The sequence below is a fragment of the Antedon bifida genome, chromosome 7 (genome assembly GCF_963402885.1).
Source record: "Antedon bifida chromosome 7, ecAntBifi1.1, whole genome shotgun sequence".
NCBI lineage: Eukaryota > Metazoa > Echinodermata > Crinoidea > Comatulida > Antedonidae > Antedon > Antedon bifida.
The window spans coordinates 23,227,517-23,250,101 of NC_136232.1; the positions used below are offsets into that span (position 1 = coordinate 23,227,517).

The 22,585-nt window shown below is 35.0% G+C and overlaps 3 protein-coding genes across 9 annotated transcripts; all 3 read right to left on the reverse strand.

Moving 5' to 3' along the window:
- Positions 1-259: 259 nt before the first annotated feature.
- Positions 260-3,633, reverse strand: LOC144848801 (sulfotransferase 1C4-like). 2 transcript variants are annotated; one of them, XM_078705738.1, is made up of 7 exons: positions 3,517-3,633; positions 2,650-2,795; positions 2,048-2,262; positions 1,516-1,642; positions 1,274-1,368; positions 756-930; positions 260-555 (listed from the first exon to the last, which is right to left on the reverse strand). In XM_078705738.1, the coding sequence occupies exons 2-7, from the start codon at positions 2,777-2,779 to the stop codon at positions 446-448; spliced, it is 852 nt and encodes a 283-aa protein (XP_078561864.1). In that variant the 5' UTR covers positions 2,780-2,795; positions 3,517-3,633; the 3' UTR covers positions 260-445. The 2 variants fall into 2 exon arrangements, with proteins under 2 accessions (XP_078561864.1, XP_078561863.1); XM_078705737.1 differs by having other exon boundaries at positions 3,512-3,633.
- A 1,240-nt stretch (positions 3,634-4,873) lies between these two features.
- Positions 4,874-21,097, reverse strand: LOC144848799 (sulfotransferase 1A3-like). 6 transcript variants are annotated; one of them, XM_078705730.1, is made up of 8 exons: positions 20,942-21,097; positions 20,013-20,245; positions 19,763-19,889; positions 19,512-19,606; positions 19,234-19,305; positions 5,969-6,071; positions 5,722-5,886; positions 4,874-5,673 (listed from the first exon to the last, which is right to left on the reverse strand). In XM_078705730.1, exons 1-7 carry the CDS (start codon positions 21,069-21,071, stop codon positions 5,777-5,779), a joined length of 870 nt encoding a protein of 289 aa, XP_078561856.1. In that variant the 5' UTR covers positions 21,072-21,097; the 3' UTR covers positions 4,874-5,673; positions 5,722-5,776. The 6 variants fall into 6 exon arrangements, with proteins under 6 accessions (XP_078561856.1, XP_078561861.1, XP_078561860.1 ...); XM_078705735.1 differs by lacking the exons at positions 19,234-19,305; positions 19,512-19,606; positions 19,763-19,889; positions 20,013-20,245; positions 20,942-21,097 and adding exons at positions 6,470-6,564; positions 6,652-6,778; positions 7,004-7,131; positions 8,443-8,591; positions 17,934-17,964 and having other exon boundaries at positions 5,969-6,143; XM_078705734.1 differs by lacking the exons at positions 19,234-19,305; positions 19,512-19,606; positions 19,763-19,889; positions 20,013-20,245; positions 20,942-21,097 and adding exons at positions 6,470-6,564; positions 6,652-6,778; positions 7,004-7,230; positions 8,443-8,591; positions 17,934-17,964 and having other exon boundaries at positions 6,050-6,143.
- LOC144848826 (sulfotransferase 1C2A-like) lies at positions 18,292-19,221 on the reverse strand. Its single transcript, XM_078705760.1, has 2 exons — positions 19,134-19,221; positions 18,292-18,409 (listed from the first exon to the last, which is right to left on the reverse strand). Exons 1-2 carry the CDS (start codon positions 19,204-19,206, stop codon positions 18,294-18,296), a joined length of 189 nt encoding a protein of 62 aa, XP_078561886.1. The 5' UTR covers positions 19,207-19,221; the 3' UTR covers positions 18,292-18,293.
- Positions 21,098-22,585: the final 1,488 nt, after the last annotated feature.

The window sequence follows — 22,585 nt, forward strand, 5'->3', positions numbered from 1 at the left end:
AATACCACTGGACATTTAGGCAGGGCGAAATCTGTCCGACCATGGATTCTTTAATCCATGGTCCGACACGAGGTATTATCTCTGCCTATGCTTATATCGCCCCTATTATTTCCTTATGCCATATTGAATTGATTCATGGCGCTGTCTTAAACTTTTAGGAGGAAAACAATGCGGCATTCTTTGAAAACACTCAGTCAAGTAAGTGTGGATAAAAAGTTATCATTATCAAACCGTGGTTTTATTCATTTAAATCAATCTAGTAGTTCTAATACTATTCTTCAGTAGCAAATGACAGTTTCTATTGCATCCCGTATTGTATGCATCAGTGAATAAAATAATCATAGCTTCTTTATCGAACGTTATTATGGCCTACCTCACTGTTTGTATATGTACAATGATGGCTTTAATTATATATTACTAATTTGTTCGACTGTTCTTTTGTTATCTAAGTGTATCTGAATGTAAGGCCTGAGCCTTTCATTTTCTCTTCGTAAAGTTTGTCCAACGCTTCACTCTGGTTGACAGTAAAGTAATTCTTCCAGTCTCCAACCAGGCCTACAATAGGAAAAAAATACAAATCAATCAAACAAACAAACTCAGCAGACACACCGTAAACAAACGTATTATAAACAAACTCAACGCAAAAAAACACGTCAACAAACTTAACAATCAAACCCAACACGTGATCAAACTCAACAACAACAAAAAGTCCCTTTAATATTAGTTGTATTATTTTTATGTTAAACAGTCATTACCTTTTCTTATAAATGGAGATATTGATACATCGATTATTTTACTATTTGTACGGTTGATTTTTGGATTGTTCTTCATACTTCCGAATGAGCAGTGTTTAACAACCTCTTCCAGCTTTCCTTCAGGTACTGGCCAACCAAGGAACTCTGATATCTTAACAATGGCAGATCCAAGATCCTGAAAAGGAAACATTTCCAAATTTCCAAGCCTCAAACCCGATGACGAAATGGTCCTCTAAACGGCACTTGACTATCTTTAAAAAAACTCTATTATAGTGACAGACACCACCACAATTAATAGAGCATACAACAGTTGTCAAGCGCGCACAACAGCTGTTACTACCAGTTTAATTGTACGCGCGCGCGTAAATGTTGTTTATTGTGGTGTACATGCATACCAGTGCTATGTTGTTAGATCTAACTGCTGACTGAAGATTGTTGAAGTTAAGTGAAATTCTTTTTTTGTTAATTTATTATGGACAGACATAACGGCATGTAATAATAATCGGATTGTCACTTACATCCTTCATATCTTCGTATTTAAGAAACAATACATTGTCATCATTTCTTCTATTCCACCAGTATAAGTTCATATCAAACCACGAACCACCTACAACTAAAATTAGATTATTATAACTGTAGTTCTAGTATTAATTTCAAATAAAATTGTATGAGAATTTTTATATTAGTGGTAGGCCTATTAATTTCGAATAAAATGTAATTGTATGAGATTGATATTAACTCTGACAGATTTAATACTTACGATCACCGTCATAGAACGCCTGAAAATACTCGTCCCAAGATTCAAATGTTTTTATCATTTTATTGGATTTATGGAAGTAATAGAAAGACACTGCGTTGTCTTTAGGATTTCTTGCAACATACACAATCTGAAAAAAAAGTAAGCTTTGAAAATAACTACTGGTAGCTCTTTCTACTTTATTATTTAACATGTTTATTTACAATATCTTCATCGCCCTTATTATATAATCATAAAGAAGTAGTCATAGAAAAAATTCTGCGCATGCGTAGTATATATCTTAGTGTTCAGACCGTCTTAAATCGACAACAGTGTTTTGTCTGCAGAGTCCTCAATTATATTATTGACCTCTTCTTAATCATATTCATCATCATAGTATGGCAATTAACTTTCTGCGCATGCGTATTATATTTATGAGCGTAAAAAGCTGTCTAAACTCAGCAACTATTGTTTTATTTAGGTTAGACGCGCGCCAGAATAGATATAGGAATAATATAAGTAGCTTTCAGTAGTTTACCAGCTGCCTAAACTCTACCTTTGGCTTCTTTGTGATGATTTCTCTTGCCATGTGACGGCTTTGCATATGGGTCGTCATTATCCTCGGCGATGGTTTTTTAGCTGCCGTTACATGTGCAAATTCCAACATATTTGGTCTCTTAATATCTACAAAATTGATACCCTTTTCACCTCTTTTTGTAAGATCACATCGGCAAGAGAGGACAGTGATAATTTCCTGTGTCCATGTAGTACCTACCCAATCAAATCAATGTTTAGATAATATCAGTATAACAAAATTAAGAAATGTAAGAAGTGTATGTGCTTTTTAAAAAATGAAAGTGAGGAGATTAAAGAAGAAACGCGAAATAATACTCTACAGCTCACTATGTCGGTCGGTCGGTTGGTCAGTAAACACTAACTTAAGCACGCGACTGCAGCCATGTTTATGGCCTTGCTAAGTGACAAGCCCAAACACATCTAACGAAGACAATTAGAACATTTCACCGGAACATTTTTAAAGCTTTACAAATAACAAAACAAACAAGGAAAGAGGAAAAAGAGCAAAACGAGGCGGATATTAAAACACAATCAATGCCCGATATCGGATCATGTACACGATTATCTAAACATTTCATCTACCTGCTTTTGGATATGTTACGAGCCACACGTCATCTTCTCGGACTTGAAATGTTTTCATCGCTTCAAGAATTTCATCTGAGGTTGCCCATGGGAGTCGTATACCATCAACAATTCGATCAAACTCGCTCATTTTGCTTTATACTGTACTATAATTTTAGAGAATATTCAAATATTTGTATAAACTTGCTACTGAAGATATGAAGAGCTTCAGAATAAGATCCATATATATAATAAGTAATAATAAATATATATCCATAATTATAAAGTTGTATGTGGATTAAAGTAGCTAAACTTCACTCTTCTCTGGCTAAACATATTTATTCATAATCGCACAGAATGTAGTTAATGGTCTGATACCCCAAGTAGTGAAGTCAGAAACCAAACTGGAAAATTGGAAAACATTAAAATTAAATCTTAAATGCAAACTGTAAATCGTCTCACTTATATATAAAATTCTCTATAATCTAATTCTCAACTATCTCACTAATATATTTATGTAATACACACAACCCTAAGCCACTTAAGTCACTAATGTTGCTCTGCTTTTCCTAATATGAGTATTAAAACAATAAGCCTGTATTAAACATTGTATTAAAGGTGCAATTATCTTGGTGTTGACATTTATTCGTCTGATCCTACAATCGTTTAAGTAAACTTCTATTTACATATTGTACATATTATTGAAATTGTTTGCATTTTGTATATGCACGGCTCCAGGGAAGTACAACCAAGAGATGATCTAGGCCTCTGTGGTTAAATACAGTTTCGGCATTAACAGCAAATAACCTGGATTTTGATACAACAGACAACCCTATCGTATAGGTAGATACTATGCCTACACAGTTTAAAAAACAACACTTACCGTACCTTTCTTTGTGATTTCTTTGAACAACTAAGCAAAATGTGGGAGAGTAAACTGATTCACTGAGAGATCCATAATGTTTTTATATCCAGATAAATCTGTGTCGTAAATTATGATTATCATCATGTGTTACAAACAGCCATGTGGTTGAGTTACGAGTAGGCCTACTGGTTATATGAAATATAATGGTAATACAAATAATAAACTAGATCGTAATTCGTCATTTTGAAAAAAATGATGATCTTTGTAACTGAATAGAGAAACTGGTTATTAGTAATTTGTTTCATTTCAAATAATAGTTTGACGTTATGATACTTTTAAAAACACACAGTTTATATTCACTCACAGCAAACAAGCAAACTCAACAAGCAAACAACCAAGAAAACTCAACAAACAAACAAGCAAGCAAACAAGCAAACTCAACAAGCAAACTCTGATTGTAATAAACTAGGCCGGTGCTTCCAACACCACCCTTACTCTCCCTCCTGTAGGTTTTCTGTATTGTAGGCCTAGTTTAAAACCGTCCAGTACAATTTTCCGGTCATTTTTATACTCTTTGTGTAAGGAAGAATGCGTGACGTTTTGCCGCTATAATTTTTTTTTCTACTTCAAGAGTAGAAAAAAAAGTATAGCGGCAAAACGTACAAACCTATTCCTATTCATACACAATACTGCATCCCAGCCGTAAAGTACAGTAAACCTTGTGATTGGTTGAACCGTAAGCCTACCAGTTATAATTTTGCTATTATTATTAATTTCTGAATCAATTTATATTAGTTTCAATTTTCGACCTGCTTCAAGAAAAAAGGAGTATTTGCAATTTCTTAATGGTACGCACTCACAAACACTTCTTGGGCTAAAAACATTTAAGTACATTCGTATATAAAGAGACGAGACATAGTACTGAACTATCGTACATTGCATTACTTTTTTATCCTAAAAATAGACCATACGTAATTTTTGTTTATTCCTGCAATTTTATAAAACCTTATTTTTATAAAATATATAATTTTGGACTAAATTAAGCAAAACTGGGCCTACTGATCAAACCGCTGATAACGGATAGAATAATTTTGATCTGATCTGTATAGATGTTGATATTTTGACATAAAATTTGCGGTACACTACATATTAAGGCCTATATAATAGTTCTGAAAAGAACTGTTGATTTTCTCGACGTTTCGATCAATATACTTTGATCGTCCTCAATGCAGAAAGTCCACGAAACTTGGAATATATAGATGAAATTGGGTGGGACTGGCGTGAAAGCTAAAAAAAATAGCAAGGTTCATAGTGGGATGGATTGAAGTAAGTCACTTGATATTATTTGTATTCCATTTGAAAGAAAGACGATTCACTGAGTGAAATTCAATGCACTGTATTTTCGTTGTAAGTTTACTAATAATACGTTATTATTTAGGCCTACTATACATTATTATTTATTATACGTAATTGAAAGGATCTACTAAAAATTCCATTTTTAAATTTCATTGTGACATTTTTACTCTTACTCTACGTTGTCGACCATCTTGCATGACGAATGTGATATCATGGATGAATTAGTGATATTAATTATTATAGGCCCTGATTGTAATAAACTAGGCCGGTGCTTCCAACACCACCCTTACTCTCCCTCCTGCAGATTTTCTGTACTGTAGGCCTAGTTTAAAACCGTCCAGTACAATTTTCCGGTCATTTTTATACTCTTTGTGTAAGGAAGAATGCGTGACGTTTTGCCGCTATAATTTTTTTTTCTACTTCAAGAGTAGAAAAAAAAGTATAGCGGCAAAACGTACATACCTATTCCTATTCATACACAATACTGCATCCCAGCCGTAAAGTACAGTAAACCTTGTGATTGGTTGAACCGTAAGACTACCAGTTATAATTTTGCTATTATTATTAATTTCTGAATCAATTTATATTAGTTTCAATTTTTGACCTGCTTCAAGAAAAAAGGAGTATTTGCAATTTCTTAATGGTACGCACTCACAAACACTTCTTGGGCTAAAAACGTAGCCTAAAGCTTGGTTCCCACTTGAACCCAATGCAAGGACGTAAGCGCGCAAGCAATTTAATCAATAACGACGCGATGGATTGGAACTGTCCTGTGATTGGTTAACTCACTTGCGTTGTTCCTACAGTAGGGTGTTCATACGGTAGTTGGTTGACACTGTTTCAAGAACATCCATAATACCTGTTTCCACTAGGTTTCCACTATTACATATAATAATATAACGATTTTGTTTGTTCTATTTTTATTCATTATTCAAATCTAAATGTTAGACCCGAGCCTTTCATTTTCTCTTCGTAAAGTTTGTCAAACGCTTCGTTTTGGCTCACAGTGAAGTAATTCTTCCAATCTCCAACCAGACCTATGGAAATCAAATTACGATAAAATACAATCTTTTTAATAAATAATTTAATATAACTATAATAAACAATCACTAAGCCTACCTTTCCTCATAAAAGGAGATATTGAAATATCGATCATTTTGCTTTCAGTATAGTTGATTTTTGGATTGTTCTTCATACTACCGAATGAGCAGTGTTTAACAACCTCTTCCAGCTTTCCTTCAGGTACTGGCCAACCAAGGAACTGTGATATCTTAACAATCGCAGATCCAAGATTCTAAAAATGAAAAAGTAAAATTATAGTAAAAATAATCTATTATGTTGTTCCGTTTTTTAAATGTACAACTTTTGACAACTTTTTTCAAAAAATATTTTTGGACAATTTCAATAACATTGATCCTATAACGGCACTAGCGTTCTTTGGGAACTCTATTAGTATTATAACTTCACAATTGAAGTTATCGAGCGCGCGCACAATCTGTGCACGCACATACGTAAATATTGTTTGTATGCATTAACCGGCGCGATATTTAGGAGGAAAAAATAAGTAGTATAACGTAGAATTTTAGAAAGGACATACTGTAATAACTGATTATCACTTACCTCCCTCATATCTTCGTATTTAAGAAACAATACATTATCCTCATTTCTTCTATTCCACCAGTATAAGTTCATATCAAACCATGAACCACCTACAACTAAAATTAGATTACTAATGATAAAATTTCAAATAAAATGCAATAATGTATGATAATTGATCTTATACCATATATTACAGTACTTACGATCACCGTCATAGAAAGCCTGAAAATATTCATCCCATGAATCAAATGTTTTTATCAACTTATTGGATTTGTGAAAATAATAGAAAGACACTGCGATGTCTTTGGGGTTTCTGGCAACGTACACAATCTGTGAAGGTTTTAAAAAAATATATAATTAAAAATACTAAAAAAACTGTTAATAAAATACTGTTATTAAGTCCGTCTGTTTGATCTTCTTTATGTATCTCATCCTAATCGTAATCGTTCTTAATCATAATCGTATGACAAACATTCTGCGCATGCGCATAGGTGTTTGCGTTTAGGCGGTTTTGGCAATTTAAATGACATGTGTGTGTTGCCTGACAAACTCTACCTTTGGCTTCTTTGTGAGGATTTCTCTTGGCATGTGACGGCTTTGCATATGGGTTTCCATTATCCGTGGCGATGATTTTTTAGCTGCCGTTACATGGGCAAATTCCGTCATACCGGGTTTCAATAAATCTAGAAAACTGATACGCTCCGTGACGTCTATTTCATCTCTTTTGGCGAGATCACAACCACAAGAGAGGACAATAAGAATTTCTTGTGCCCATGTAGTACCTACATCGAATGTATTTTAAATAAAAAAGAACGTGGAATAAATAATATGAATAGTTTTGAACACATATTCTCAGACTCTAAACAGCCATTCCTAGAGAGTCGTTTATATATATCAAAACCGTCTATTTCAAAGCCTAGGTTAGGCCTACCATAGTGACGGAATCAAGTAGGTCTAGGCGTAGGCCTGACGCAAGTGTACGAGAAACAAGTAAACAAGTATGATGAGTCAAGAGAAGCCAATGCAGTTGATACTTGTACGTCAACCATATTATCGTGTCTGTGTGAGTTTTCTTCTTTGCCAAAGAAGATACCGCAGTACGGTACCTTGCATCGGTTGCAATAGAAAGGAAGACTAACACCCGTATTTCTAAATTTGGCACACAGATAACAATAATAGCTGGTATTAATGTACTGTAGTAATAAGATAGTTACTTCAGGCTAAGGATGTGATTGCAGACTGATCCAGAGTAAGTTTCATGAAAAATTGAAACAATCTATGAGCAACTGCAATCAGTGTGCACGAAAACGTGTATTATAGTTTACAGTAGGCTAATATTTTTTCGGTCAACCATCAAGCAGTAACACAACGGGTGTTTCGAAACTAGAGACCCGAGACCAGAGACCCAATACGAAAAGGGAGACCCCACTATACGAAAAGGGAGACCCCACTATACGAAGAGGGAGACCCCAAATATACGAAAAGGGAGACCCCAAATATACGAAAAGGGAGACCCAAATATACGAAAATGAAGACCCCAAATATACGAAAAGGGAGAACCAAATATACGAAAATGGAGACCCAAATATACAAAAAGGGAGACCCAAATATACGAAAATGGAACCCCAAATATACGGACCAAAGGTTTTGAGTTTTTACAGTTAAGGCGGCTCTGGGCCGACGTAATAACTGTATATTTTGGGTTTCCATTTTCGTATATTTGGGTCTCCCTTTTCGTATAGTGGGGTCTCCCTTTTCGTATAGTGGGGTCTCCCTTTTCGTATAGTGGGGTCTCCCTTTTCGTATAGTGGGGTCTCCCTTTTCGTATTGGGTCTCGGGTCTCTGGTCTCTGGTCTCGGGTATCTAGTTTCGGAACACCCGTAACACAACAACTTCCTCCACAGCCAATCAAAACGTTCAATGTGGAGGGGAGTGGGGAATGTAACTTCTTTAGTCAATTTGTATAGATTAATTACTATTCTGGTTATTTATACCTGATTTTCGATATGTTATGAGCCACACGTCATCTTCTCGGACTTCAAACGTTTTCACCGCCTCAAGAATTTCATCCTTTATTGCCAATGGATATCGTATACCATCAACAATACGATCGTACTTGGTCATTTTTTAAATTTCTACAGTTCTATAAAACATTACAATTAGGCCTACAACATGTACGAATTGTAAAAATAGTTCTGTTGTATAATTAAGCTAATTAATTAAGCTAAAACTGGTTATTTGTGTGTTAGTTCATACCAAAATAAACATTACATCATTTTCTTGGTGGAGCGCCTTGACCTTGAGCGTTCAATGCTCAAACGTAAGTTTCATTTTCGGACGTAAAATCAGTTACGTGTGTAACTTTACATGTGTAATCAGTGATCGTTCGGACGATGAACAATTTACACGTGTAAAGGTCATATTTCATGCATCTCTTTACACTATTAAGGTCAAATTGCTCCTTATCTTGCGGTTAATCAGCTTGCGGTTTAAGGTGTAATTGAAAAATCCACCACATGAGGTGGATTTTTGAAACAGCAAGTTTATCTCAAAATTTACATCACACGCGACCATTACACTAGACTTGCCCCAAGTCTGTATTTATTGTCTTTTTTTTTTATTTATTTGTTTTTATTTCGACCGCGATTTTTGTCTGAAAATACAGACTTGTGAAACACGTATAGAAATTGATTTGCAGACCGCAAACATCCGATAAGAATGACGTAGGTTATCATACCGTATTTGGCTATATGGGGCGGGCGGTATGTAAATATGGATTTCGAATCAACCAATGATCATTTTGTTTCAAAATGAAAAAGATCGAGTACGTACGTACAGTGCTGAATGTACGATCGAGACTGAACAACTGTTGAAATATAAAATCGTGTTGCCAAGTTGTTTTGTTTATAGTAGAGCAGTTAACGCCATAAAAATAGCCAAGTTGTGCACTTTATTACCAAAGCATGAAACTTGCCACAAAGTTTCTTTGATGTATATAGATTCAAAATATCGAGGGGTGCCAAGTGTCCAACGTCCGGTATGGCGGCCATCTTGAGTTCAAAATGGCCACCATAAAAACAAAAAGTGTTCATATCTTGGCAACTATAAACAGTAGAGACTTAATTCTGGTGTTAAATTGTTCACAAACCACATATTTCTATTTGCTCTAATGAAAAGTTTCGTCAAAAAATCGATTTTGGTGTCATTTTGTTCAGAATAGAGACATTTATATTTGTAGTAATGAAACATTTTCACATAAAATGACTGGAAATACAATTTGTAACCTTTGACATATATAATTATGTGAATATACTGTATGTGGTTTACATGCACCTAATTTTTTTAACGAAATAAATGACACTTAATGCAAATTTTTGACTTTTGATGTGATAGGATAGGCGTAAAGTATGACAGATCACTGAGAAACAGCAATCAATGAGCTCATCTATGATGCCGACTTGTTTGCTAAACTGTGATGTGTCAATCGTTAGATAAAAGTTTTGGTCCTCTCTCCTTCATCTTTTCTTTTTTTTTTGTAATGTATTATACCATATGGACAATTGTCTGAAATAAAAGTTGAATTGAGTTGTTAGATGCCATTTGGAAATATTTTTGATGTAAAGTAGCATTCTTTGATGTTGCATATGAGACAAGTTCGGAAAGTTTTTCATGAGTTAAGAGAACACCGTCTTTCAAAGTACTTACTACAAACTTTATCCTGCATTTGTGCAGTAGACCTACTTTCATTAGTCAGAAACTCAGTTAGTTCTTGTTCATTTTCGTTGCATCTAAAAAATTTTTTATGGTAATGGGCCTTTGCTGTAAACCATCTGAATCCTTTTCCTCGATTTCTCCAGTCATTGATTTTTTAGCAAAATTCGAACCAAACCAATTCGTAAAAGACATCTCAATATAATTATTCAAGTAATACTCAAAATAGTGACATGGACCTACAATATACTGTTCTGTACAAGACCTTTTTAGGCATCCACCTGTGGACTTTCACTTTGAAGGTCTTGGTCTCCTAATCATACAAGAAACAATGTCTGATTTAATCAACCAAAGTAGTAGGTCCAGACAAAGAAGGGGGTGTAAGACCATCCACAGACAAAGAAGGGAGTATAAGACCATCCACAGACAAAGAAGGGGGTATAAGACCGTCCACAGACAAAGAAAGGGGTGCAAGACCATCGACAGACAAAGAAGGGGGTGTAAGACCATCCACACACAAAGAAGGGGGTATAAGACCATCCACAGACAAAGAAAGGGGTGTAAGGCCATCTACAGACAAAGAAGGGGGTGTAAGACCACCCACAGACAAAGAAGGGGGTGTAAGACCATCCACAGACAAAGAAGGGGGTGTAGGACCATCCACAGACAAAGAAGGGGGTATAAGACCGTCCACAGACAAAGAAGGGGGTGTAAGACCACCCACAGACAAAGAAGGGGGTGTAAGACCATCCACAGACAAAGAAGGGGGTGTAGGACCATCCACAGACAAAGAAGGGGGTATAAGACCATCCACAGACAAAGAAAGGGGTGTAAGGCCATCTACAGACAAAGAAGGGGGTGTAAGACCACCCACAGACAAAGAAGGGGGTGTAAGACCATCCACAGACAAAGAAGGGGGTATAAGACCGTCCACAGACAAAGAAGGGGGTGTAAGACCACCCACAGACAAAGAAGGGGGTGTAAGACCATCCACAGACAAAGAAGGGGGTGTAGGACCATCCACAGACAAAGAAGGGGGTATAAGACCATCCACAGACAAAGAAAGGGGTGTAAGGCCATCTACAGACAAAGAAGGGGGTGTAAGACCACCCACAGACAAAGAAGGGGGTGTAAGACCATCCACAGACAAAGAAGGGGGTGTAGGACCATCCACAGACAAAGAAGGGGGTGTAAGACCATCCACAGACAAAGAAGGGTGTAGGACCATCCACAGACAAAGAAAGGGGTGTAAGGCCATTCACAGAGAAAGAAGGAGTGTAAGACCATCCACACACAAAGAAGGAGTGTAAGACCATCCACAGACAAAGAAGGAGTGTAAGACCATCCACACACAAAGAAAGGGGTGTAAGACCATCCACACACAAAGAAAGGGGTGTAAGACCATCCACACACAAAAAAAAGGGGTGTAATACCATCAACAGACAAAGAAAGGGGTGTAATACCATCAACAGACAAGGAAGGAGGTATAAGACCATCCACAGGCACAGAAGGGGGTATAATATCGTCCACAGACAAATAAAGGAGTGTAAGACCATCCACAGACAAAGAAGGGGGTGTAGGACCGTCCACAGACAAAGAAGGGGGTGTAAGACCATCCACTGACAAAGAAAGGGTATAGGACCACTTACAGACAAAAAGGGGGGACGTATAAGACCATCCACAGACAAAGAAGGGGGTGTAGGAGCATCCACAGACAAAGAAGGGGATGTAATAATAATAATAATAATAATAATATTTATTCGGTCATCAATGTAAAAATAACCAGGAATGAGAATAGGCTAAAGCCCAAACAGATTCTGCACTCACTCCATAAGACCACCCACAGACAAAGAAGTGGGTGTAAGACCATCCACACACAAATAAGGGATTATAAGACCATCCACCGACAAAGAAGGGGGTATAAGACCATCCACAGAGAAAGAAGGGGTGTAGGACCATCCACAGACAAAGAAGGGAGTGTAGGACCATCCACAGACAAAGAAGGGGTGTAAGACCATCCACAGACAAAGAAAGGGGTGTAAGACCATCCACAGAGAAAGAAGGGGTGTAGGACCATCCACAGACAAAGAAGGGAGTGTAGGACCATCCACAGACAAAGAAGGGGTCTAAGACCATCCACACACAAAGAAAGGGGTGTAATACCATCCACACACAAAGAAAGGGGTGTAATACCATCCACACACAAAAAAAGGGGTGTAATACCATCAATAGACAAAGAAAGGGGTGTAATACCATCAACAGACAAGGAAGGGGGTATAAGACCATCCACAGACACAGAAGGGGGTATAAGACCATCCACAGACAAAGAAGGGGGTATAAGACCATCCACAGACAAAGAAGGGGGTATAAGACCATCCACAGACAAAGAATGGGGTATAAGACCATCTACAGACAAAGAAGGAGGGGTAGGACCATATTAACCGAGGAAGCATACAAAAAGAAGATGCAATCAAAATAGGCCTACCACTTGGAAAACAATATATTGTAGAATAACTGAGGCTTGATTGTTGAAATATAAAGGGTTCTTTGTAAGGTCATTAATAATATATTGATATAAACACGATCATCATACTATTCATTTGACAATCAAATACAGTCTATCTCGAAAAGAAGCTCATACTATCACCTTTTCGAGGTTTTACGGTATTCCATAACATGTATGTTATTTCCTCTGTCAAACTATTAAAACTTGTAGCGAATCAGAAGGTGCCAACATCATTGAACTAATGGTACCACCAAGCACAATGTTTACCAATTTTATGTACTATATACAATTTAAGTCCATTAATCATTTAATATAATTACGCCTATCAGGTCAAAGTTCAAAATTAGGTGCATTTAAGACCAACAAAAACCACACAGTATATTCACATAATTAAAAATCAATAAATAAATGTCAAAGGTCATAAATTGTATTTCCGGTAATTTTATGTGAAAATGTTTCATTACTACAAATATAAATGTATTTATTCTGAACAAAATGACACCAAAATCGATTGAAAATGACCATTAGTTACAGAGATATACAAATACGAGGTCAAAGGTCAAACTGAAAGAAACGTCATTTCCGGTCATTTTTGGACGAACATTTTTATTAGAGCAAATAGAAATATATAGTTTGTGAACAATTTGAGACCAGAATTAAGTCTCTAATGTGTATAGTTGCCAAGATATGAATATTTTTTGTTTTTATGGTGGCCATTTTGAATTCAAGATGGCCGCCATACCGGACGCGATTTTTTTTTTCCGTACGAGAGTTCCTCCATCGGTTCGTTTCGGACTCAATCGACTCTTCGGTAAGCCACCGATGCTCACTGATGCGTGACAACAACCACAAGACAAAACGTGAGCAGCTTTTTTTCACGAGTGATTTATACATTACTAAATATAAATATGTAAATATAATAATAAATATTAATAGTAGTACTGAACCTCATAGTTTTAGTAACGGTAAGAGCATTATTATTATTGGGTGTAATAATAATAATAGGCCTAGAATGTTAATAATATAATACTGTATAGGCAGCCACAAACCAATGTATCATCAGATTCACAAACAGTAAACACACACACACACAGCATCAGCATTTATTTATAAATAAGTCCAAATAAAATATTAGTACATTTCGCAAACTCTCTGTTATTTTTTTTTTCAACGTAGAGAAGTACTTACCGTAATTGAAAGAAATGTTTACTCATACAAGAAATTTGATTCAAATAAAATTATGACAAGATGTTAGTACGTCAGTTATTTTTGTAATGTATTTTTAGGATTTTAATTGACCTAATTTATTTTAATGATATTCATATTTTGATTTATTAATATGATATACTGTAATAGGATTTAGGCTATATTATTTTTTATGTATTTGTTTTATTCTTAAAAATATAATAAATTTTGATTTTAAGTGGGCCAATACAATTTCTTGAATCTAGACTCTTGGAAAATATAAGTTTTTAATTTTAACGATATACTATCTCCCTGAAGAAAAACCCCAATTTTTGTAAACATTTTATTGTTGAATATGTTATTTTAATGTCACATAATAGTTATTCACTTTGACCAAAAATTGGATTGGCAAAAAAACTATTTACCGGAAAAAACTATAATTTAAAGTAACAAATAGTCAAATTGTCTGTCAGGCAATGAGTTTTTGGTTAGATTTAACTGTATATTTTGTTTTTTTTTATAATTGAAATAATTTTTTTTTCTATTGAATTAAAACTCCCAAAATGGCCTATTATTAAAAGTCTAAAATCTTTATTTTTCATGATTGGGGATAATACATCTTTAACGTAAAATTTCCATCAGCCTACAATATAAATATTAATTTAATAATATTATTTTAAAAAGTATAAAAAACATACACTGTGCATAGGAATTCCTACTGTACATAATCATTTTAAATTCAAAAGTAATACATGGCATAGGAGGCCTACACAAGCGTGGCTAGGCTAGCCATATAGCTACAATACCTAGTCTCTAGACCTAGGCCTAAATATCTACTATTGGGTCGTAGACCTAGGCCTAAATATCTTTAAAATGCTATTGGGTTCTTAATGTAATTACTAAGTAGGCTTAGGGGCGCTAATGCAGTTTCGTACCCACCCCTTAAAATTACTCAAAATTGTTTCAATACTTCATCTAACCTACTCACGAGTTGTCTACAGCATTCTGCAAGCATAAAATTGTAAAATATCGATAACTTTTTATTTATAAATATTTTTAATCAATTGATAATTGAGCACCCTTCAGAAATCCATCGCAAGCTTAGCTTCGCGAAAATCATCGCTAGGCCTGCCGATAAAAGTACGGAGGCCTCATAGGGCATCGATCAATAGAGGACGCTGTTATGGTCATATTATAATGTCTTTAAAAAATATTCCTCGTGAAACGAACTTTTAAGTTTTTTCATAAAGAAATATTTTGTGTTTAATTATGTTGTTAATTTTTAGAAATTCTTTTTAATTTGAGTGTTATTGTCTTGTCAAATTATATTTTTGTGAGGGTCTTTAATGATCAGCTTCGGCTGGATGGACCACCCTCGTAAAATATTGTTGAAATAAATAAAGGAACAGTTGCTTCAATATTAAATGTTATATTTTTATTTTATTTTAATAAACACAACAGGAAAGAAGATAAAAAGGAAGAAATGAAAGACATGAAATGATGTTTTCAGTGTCAGCAGAAGTAAAATAAATTCTAGTAATTGATGGAAAACATTTTTATTATAATTATCATTTTATTACTGTACATTACATTTCAATAAATTATATCTTTCTGTTTTTGTTGCATTTCTTATTTCCATGTATTTGAAGAGGTCTTTCATGGGTGAATAACAAATGTTAATTTATATACTTCTATAAAAATCTTAAAACAAGGAAACCATTAGTGTTTCTAATATAGTGATAACATTACTAAAACAATTAATTTGTCATAAGCTCCTTGTTTATTGTGTTATAACAATGTAGCTCAGGACTGAACGAAGTACTGTAATTCTTTTTATTTCATTTTATTTATTTATTTGACCTACAAATCATAATGTAAAATAAACTAAAACAGAGGAAAATTGGTCTGTAGTACTTAAATCTTCAAGTCAGCAGTCCCATACAATTTATCTTCTTTCCTGTGTGAAATTCTACTATTAAAAATGAAAAACAAATTAAAAACATAACATATGATGATACCCACAATGATGAATACAATAATTGTATATTATTTCTTTATTAAAAATACGAAATTCATGTCGGAAATAATGCAAATTATTATTTAGTGCGTGCTTTAAACATTAGTAAATTACGCCCTCTATAGAACGCAACTGTTTACTCTATCAAGAGTTAATGTCCTGTGAGGCCTCCGTACTTTTATCGGCAGGCCTAGCGACGATTTTCGCGAAGCTAAGCTGGCGATGTATTTCTGAAGGGTGCTCAGTATTAATTGATTAAAAATAGTTATAAATAAAAAAAATATCGAATTTTTACAATTTTATGATTGCAGGATGTTGTAGACAACTCGTGAGTAGGTTGGATGAAGAATTTGAGTAATTTTAAGGGGTGGGTACGAAACTGCATTAGCGCCGGCTTAGGCCTAGTATTTATTAATTAATGTCAATCAAAGTTCGTATTTAGTGTAGATTCTTTTTACTGTTGTGAGACTGAGAGCCTGTGAAAGTAACTCGCGGTTTGTAAATTCTACAGTATTATGTTGTCACGCATCAGTGAGCTGACATACCGAAGAGAGTCGATTGAGGCCGAAACGAACCGATGGAGGAACTCTCGTACGAAAAAAAAAATCGCATACCGGACGTTGGACACTTGGCACCCCCCGATATTTTGAATCTATAGACATTAAAGAAACTTTGTGCCAAGTTTCATGCTTTGGTAATAAAATGCACAGCTCATGTCATTAACTGCTCTACTAATTGTTTAGTCCTGGCCTAGGCCTCCTTCGTAGGGCTACTCAACTCGTACGTGTGACCTGCCAAATAAAACGCCAATAAGTTACATACCACTACCGACCGGCACACAACAGGGCTACACCACCACACAGAACAGGACAGGGTCTGGGTGGGAATTAAATCAAATTTTCTCCGCATAATAACTGATCCATTCAAAGTTTGATTTGGCGGAGAAGCTAGCCTATCATATCAAGACGAGTTTTCATGTTCTTGGGAAAAATCTCATCAAATGCTTACCAGACTAATAGGCATATAAAATCATTTCTAGCCTTCAGAAACTTTTATCAATGTACCCAACCAAGTACACATTAGAGAGGTTTCGCAACGCTACGAATACGATAACGAAAACGAATACGTCACGCACATGTATTCGTTTTCGTAAGCCTGCAAAAATCGAGGGCGCCGTCGATCAAAAAAAAAAAATGTGACTGCGGTAAATTCGAAGCGCAGCAGGTACGTGTTGCATGCTTGGCTGCCTAGGCCTAGCGTAACATCAAGGGGAGTGAGCACTTTAAAAACTGCTATTTATCGAAATCGACTTGTTATTTTAGTAAATTACTTTTAGTAAATTACTTTCAATAAATCTATAATTATATTATAATCATGAATCATTTCTGATTCAAATGCAAAATGTGGAAAATAATCAAAAACTATACTCGTTTTGTAGTTACGAATATGACTGGTGATATTCGTCAACACAAATACGCTTTACGAATATGAAATGGGGATCAGCTCAAAAGTTTCATAAATGTATGACGTATCCGTTTTCGTTATCGTATTCGTAGGGTTGCGAAACCTCCCTATTGTCTAAACCCTAAACGTAACATAGCGCATGCGCATCGTCTTAGATGTTGAGTCTTTGAAAGTCTGAAATATGAATATTAAAACGACGTACGAGTGAGTAGCCAATGGCATGCGGCTGAAACTAGTCAACTGGATAATTTATGCACCAAGAATTCTTGGTGTCAAACCACGTGACTTATGCGTGTTTCCCGGCCCCAGACGGAGTATCCAAACTCAAGTAATACACGTATGAAACGCCATATGTGCAAAAATATTTATATTATTACAAAACTCCGTCTGGAGCCCAGACTACCATTACACGTGTAAATTTGTTCCGTCCGAACGCTAGTAGGCTACTACCTACTTCAACCCGCATCTTATGACGTTATTTTAAATCTTTTGATGTTTACTATAGGCAATCCGTGTACAGTACTTTAAATAATATATATGTATAGGCCTAGTATGATAAGTTTGTATTTGAAAGATAATGAATATTGACTTAAGACCCTTACCGTACTCTTTTTCACCGATTGAAAATCCTGCAGTAATGTATCTTATAAAAATAATCATCATGTATATTACCGTAAAGTAAACTTTTATTATGCCAATTATTCCATAATAAAGTGATGTGATTGGATGAAATAATTCATTATTTTTTTATTTGGTATTTGATTTATGTTAGTGCGGTCGACTCTAATGCCCTAGTTGATTGTTAGGCCTACAGCAGTATGCGAATTTAGTAGGCCTAACGAACGTACTAAAACGTACGTAGTAAAATAGTAGTGAGTCATAACATTTACCATTTGCTTCCTCGTTTATATTAATTTTAACTATAATAATTACTGCAAAATTATAATTTTTCTCTTTAACATTCATAATTCGTATCTGAATTCTAGGCCCGAGCCTTTCATTTTCTCTTCGTAAAGATTGTCAAACGCTTCATTTTGGCTCACAGTGAAGTATTTCTTCCATTCTCCAACAACCAAACCTTATAAAGAAAATAAATCTATAAATACGTAGGGAGGCAAAAGTATACTGTGTCACAGATAAGTTAGCTATTTCACAAAATAGTTCAATTAGCCTAAGTCAATAATAATATTTAAAGATGTATTGTCCCTTTGGCTAATTCCAAAAAAATAAAAAATAACAGATTTCGAAAAAAGGTGGGTCATAATAGTTATTAACTATCACCAAAAATTTGTCTTAAAAAAAAATCATTTAACTGAAATACAGACGTTTTTTTGTTAAAAAAATAACTTTGACTTCCAGTCAAAGTTTTCAATCAAAACATATCCCATAATGAAACGCGCTTGTTTGGCTACTTTGTATGCATAATCATAAAACTTCCTCACGACCTGTGTGAAAATACCTTCTCAACCGTGACTAGCTGTAAACAATCCTAATTCGCATATGCATAATGCGTACTCGTGGTTTGAAATCTTTGTTTACTTTCGCTCGCGACAATTTTCCAGACGAAATGTAATCAAACTAATTTACCTGTTAATTACGTAAACTTGTTGCTTTTGGCTTGAATTTTCGACTTAAAGTGAATAACTTTAATATTACTTTGATATGGCCAATTTAAATTTAGAATATTTTGACCTTCATTTTTTTGTGTTTCAAGGGACAATACATCTTTAAGAATTTCCAAAGTGGTATTTTTTAGTGGTGTTTCCCTTTTCTATATTATCTTTATAGTATACAATAATTACCTTTCCTCATAAAGGAAGACACCGAACTATCACCAATTTCTGTATACCAGTGTTGTTTCGTATTGCTCTTCATAATACCTAGTGAACAGTGTTTAACAACCTCTTCCAGTTTTCCTTCAGGTACTGGCCAACCAAGAAACTCTGATATCTTAACAATGGCAGATCCAAGATCCTGAAAATTAAAAAGTAAAATTAGTCAATTAAACAGTTTTAAAACTGTTTTGGATATCAATTTTGGACAAAGACATCTGGCTATAAATATAAAGGCCATATACATGGCTGTAGTCGCGTGCGCAAATTGAGTTTGTGTTTACCGACCAACCGACCGACAGACAAAGTGAGCTATAGAGTCTAATAACTATCGAATCTCTCACTTACCTCCCTCATATCTTCGTATTTAAGAAACAATACATTATCATCATTTCTTCTATTCCACCAGTATAAGTTCATATCAAACCACGAACCACCTACAACTAAATAGATTATTAATGATATTAATTTCATAAGGTATATTTATGAATATTATCTCAGATATTATAATTTATAATTGTACATTTAAAAGATAAATATTATATCTCTGAATATTCATCTCAACCATCATAATTGCACATATTTGTTTAAATACTTACGATCACCGTCATAGAAAGCCTGGAAACATTCATCCCATGTTTCAAATGTTTTTAGCAACTTATTGGATTTGTGAAAATAGTAAAGAGATACTGCGACATCTTTGGGATTTCTACCAACATACACAATCTAGTAAAAAAAGACCGAATAGTTAACGGTTTTGGCTCGACAACTGTGTTTTGTAAAGTACATTTAGCTAGGCCTATACATTATTAATGCATTGGGCCTAAATTGCTATTAGGCCTGTAATACCTTTGGCTTCTTTGTGATGAGTTCCCTTGGCATGTGGCGGCTCTGAAAATGGGTCCCCATTATGATCCTCGGCGATGGTTTTTTAGCTGCCGTTACATGTTTAAATTCCGCCATATTTGGTCCAAATACATCTAGAAGACTCGTGGTATGTTTCATGGGATTCGTCTCATCTCTTTTTGTAAAATCACAGCCACAAGAGAGGACTGTGATAATTGCTGTTGCCCAGGTACTACCTACACCAAAGATGGAATAAAGCAGAAAGTAAGAATTGGAATATGAACTTAAGCTTAATATTGAACACATTCAGAACTTTGTATTGCACAAGCCATAGCTTCCTCAGAGAGAGGACGGGATTCAGTGTATTTACCAATCACACTTAAGTGAGGTGTTTCCCTTACATTATTAAGTATTTGACAGTCTATAAATATTCAAGTATATTCCTTAAATTTTATTCACTTAGATAGGAGATTTCTTTTAATGCGAAGGTTAAGTGTTTCCCTTAGCCTAAGTATGAATGGTGAATACGGCAAGTGGTATACATACGAGTCTATACAAACATAACTATTATATATTTCATATCTAAAGAAGAGTGTCGTTATCTCTGAATTTGACACACGAATAGAAAATAAATCATCATTTGTATTTGAACAAAAGGGGTGGATCGTATAGGCTAGAATGTCCAGCAATTCAGTTTTTAGTCACTCGGTTGGTCGGTCAATCGGTCGATTGGTCAGTACGGTACTTGAGCACGCGACTGCAGCCATGTATATGGCCTTGTTCTCTGTGATTTGTGGATATTTGAATAAATAAATAACAAATAAAACTTCTTAAGTAATGTTAATTGCTATCTTGACAGATGAGAGAGGCCTACAGTACCTAGATTATTTAAGGCAATCGGTATAGACTATCTAATCATTTATCAGTTTTACCTGATTTTCGATAAGTTACGAGCCAAACGTCATCTTCTCGGACTTCAAATGTTTTCATCGCCTCCAGAATTTCATCTTTCGTTGCCCATGGATATCGTATACCATCAACACTACGGTCGTATTTACTCATATTGGATACCGTACTTCTATAATCTATAATAACACATTACATTTTATAAATTATAAAAGAGATATGCCTAGTATTACTACTACTGTGGTAGTTCGCGATCACTGAGACACAATCAGACGTACTAAATGTGGGTTATTGATAATTCGATTGTAATCTTTAAAAATCACTGTAATCCAACAACTGTAGTACCAAAACATAATTGAATGTTATAAACCAAAAATTGTTATATTAAAATTTCCTACTATTTACAAGATGTTTTTTAAAATCATATTCTCTTTCTAATTTCGTTATCTTCACAAAAAACTTTAAATAAATTGATTGTTTTGATATTAAATTCGATAGTTAAAACCTTTCTGAACGTTATACATTTTTCTTTTTTTTAACACAAAAATGGGCGGTGTGCACCCTCACGTGATTTTCTAAAATGTCGCAACTCAGCTCTTTCAACATATGGCTCTGAGTTGCCGGTGCCTTCTATTGTTACTATTGTTATTATAACTACATAATTTTTATATACAAGCATAAATAACAAGTTCGATATAATACTACTATTCATTAACATGATTAAATACAATAATTGATGAAATAAATCTTAATCTACGATATAGTATTACAACGTACCTGGAAGAAACTGATAACTGACAATATACACAGCCGCTACTCAGCAACGATGGATGTGCACAGCTTGTACCCACCGGATCGCTATATATATATATATATATAGATAATCCTGTCTAAATCTATCCTACCGCGCATGTCCGTTACCCCTGAAGATTACAGTACCTGAAGTTTACAGTAGACCCCCTCTTAACCGACTGCGAACCCCCATCCCCGATATGCCCAATACCCTCACCTCATCTCTGAAAATCCTCCAAATACGTGCCCCACAGTACAAAGGTTATTCGTAAATTTTAAAAATTCGTAAACTCGATCGTGAGTAACTCATACCTTCTTCCCTGTATGAGCGTACGTCGAGTGATAGGGCCTACGTGTCTGTACATTTCTAAGAGTTGCAAATGAATTGCCGAATATTTACCACTATGATTGTTAAAACATAGGGCCTATACTGTACAAGTCAAAATTGTATTAATTATATTAGAATTATTCAGTTAGTTGGTTGTTAGACATTTTGTGTATGACGTATGTGCTATCAATTATTATAGGCCCTGATAATAATGTACAGTTATCAGATTCAGACGATCGGGACTACGGACAATCGGGTCAATACCGACGATTGGCTACCATTATGTTCACAACTCCTTATCTTTTTCTTTCAAAGTAGTTTTTTTTTAGCGAGATGCTTAGCTTGCACTAAATTCAATCCTGTCCATTCAACTTTGATGTTATCAAACCACTGTTTCTTCTGACGTTACGTCCTCCCTTTCTCTTCCCTTCTACCTTTTATTCTATTATCTACAGTGTTAGTGCACTGTCGCTTCCTCTTATGATGTAGCCAAAGTAGGCTAGCTTTTTTTAAACGATCTCACCAAGCAGTTGTCTTTTCACACCAAGTT

Coding starts and splice junctions, on each gene's coding strand:
- LOC144848801 (XM_078705738.1), bottom strand. CDS start 2,779: ATGAGCGAGTTTGATCGAATTGTTGATGGTATACGACTCCCATGGGCA. Junction 2,263..2,649: donor CGTAACATATCCAAAAGCAG/GTAGATGAAATG, acceptor TTGATTGGGTAG/GTACTACATGGACACAGGAA. Junction 931..1,273: donor AATACGAAGATATGAAGGAT/GTAAGTGACAAT, acceptor TTTCCTTTTCAG/GATCTTGGATCTGCCATTGT.
- LOC144848826 (XM_078705760.1), bottom strand. CDS start 19,206: ATGAAGAGCAATACGAAACAACACTGGTATACAGAAATTGGTGATAGT. Junction 18,410..19,133: donor GTCTTCCTTTATGAGGAAAG/GTAATTATTGTA, acceptor TTTCTTTATAAG/GTTTGGTTGTTGGAGAATGG.
- LOC144848799 (XM_078705730.1), bottom strand. CDS start 21,071: ATGAGTAAATACGACCGTAGTGTTGATGGTATACGATATCCATGGGCA. Junction 19,890..20,012: donor TCATCACAAAGAAGCCAAAG/GTATTACAGGCC, acceptor TTTTTTTACTAG/ATTGTGTATGTTGGTAGAAA. Junction 5,887..5,968: donor ATCTCCTTTTATGAGGAAAG/GTAGGCTTAGTG, acceptor TGATTTCCATAG/GTCTGGTTGGAGATTGGAAG.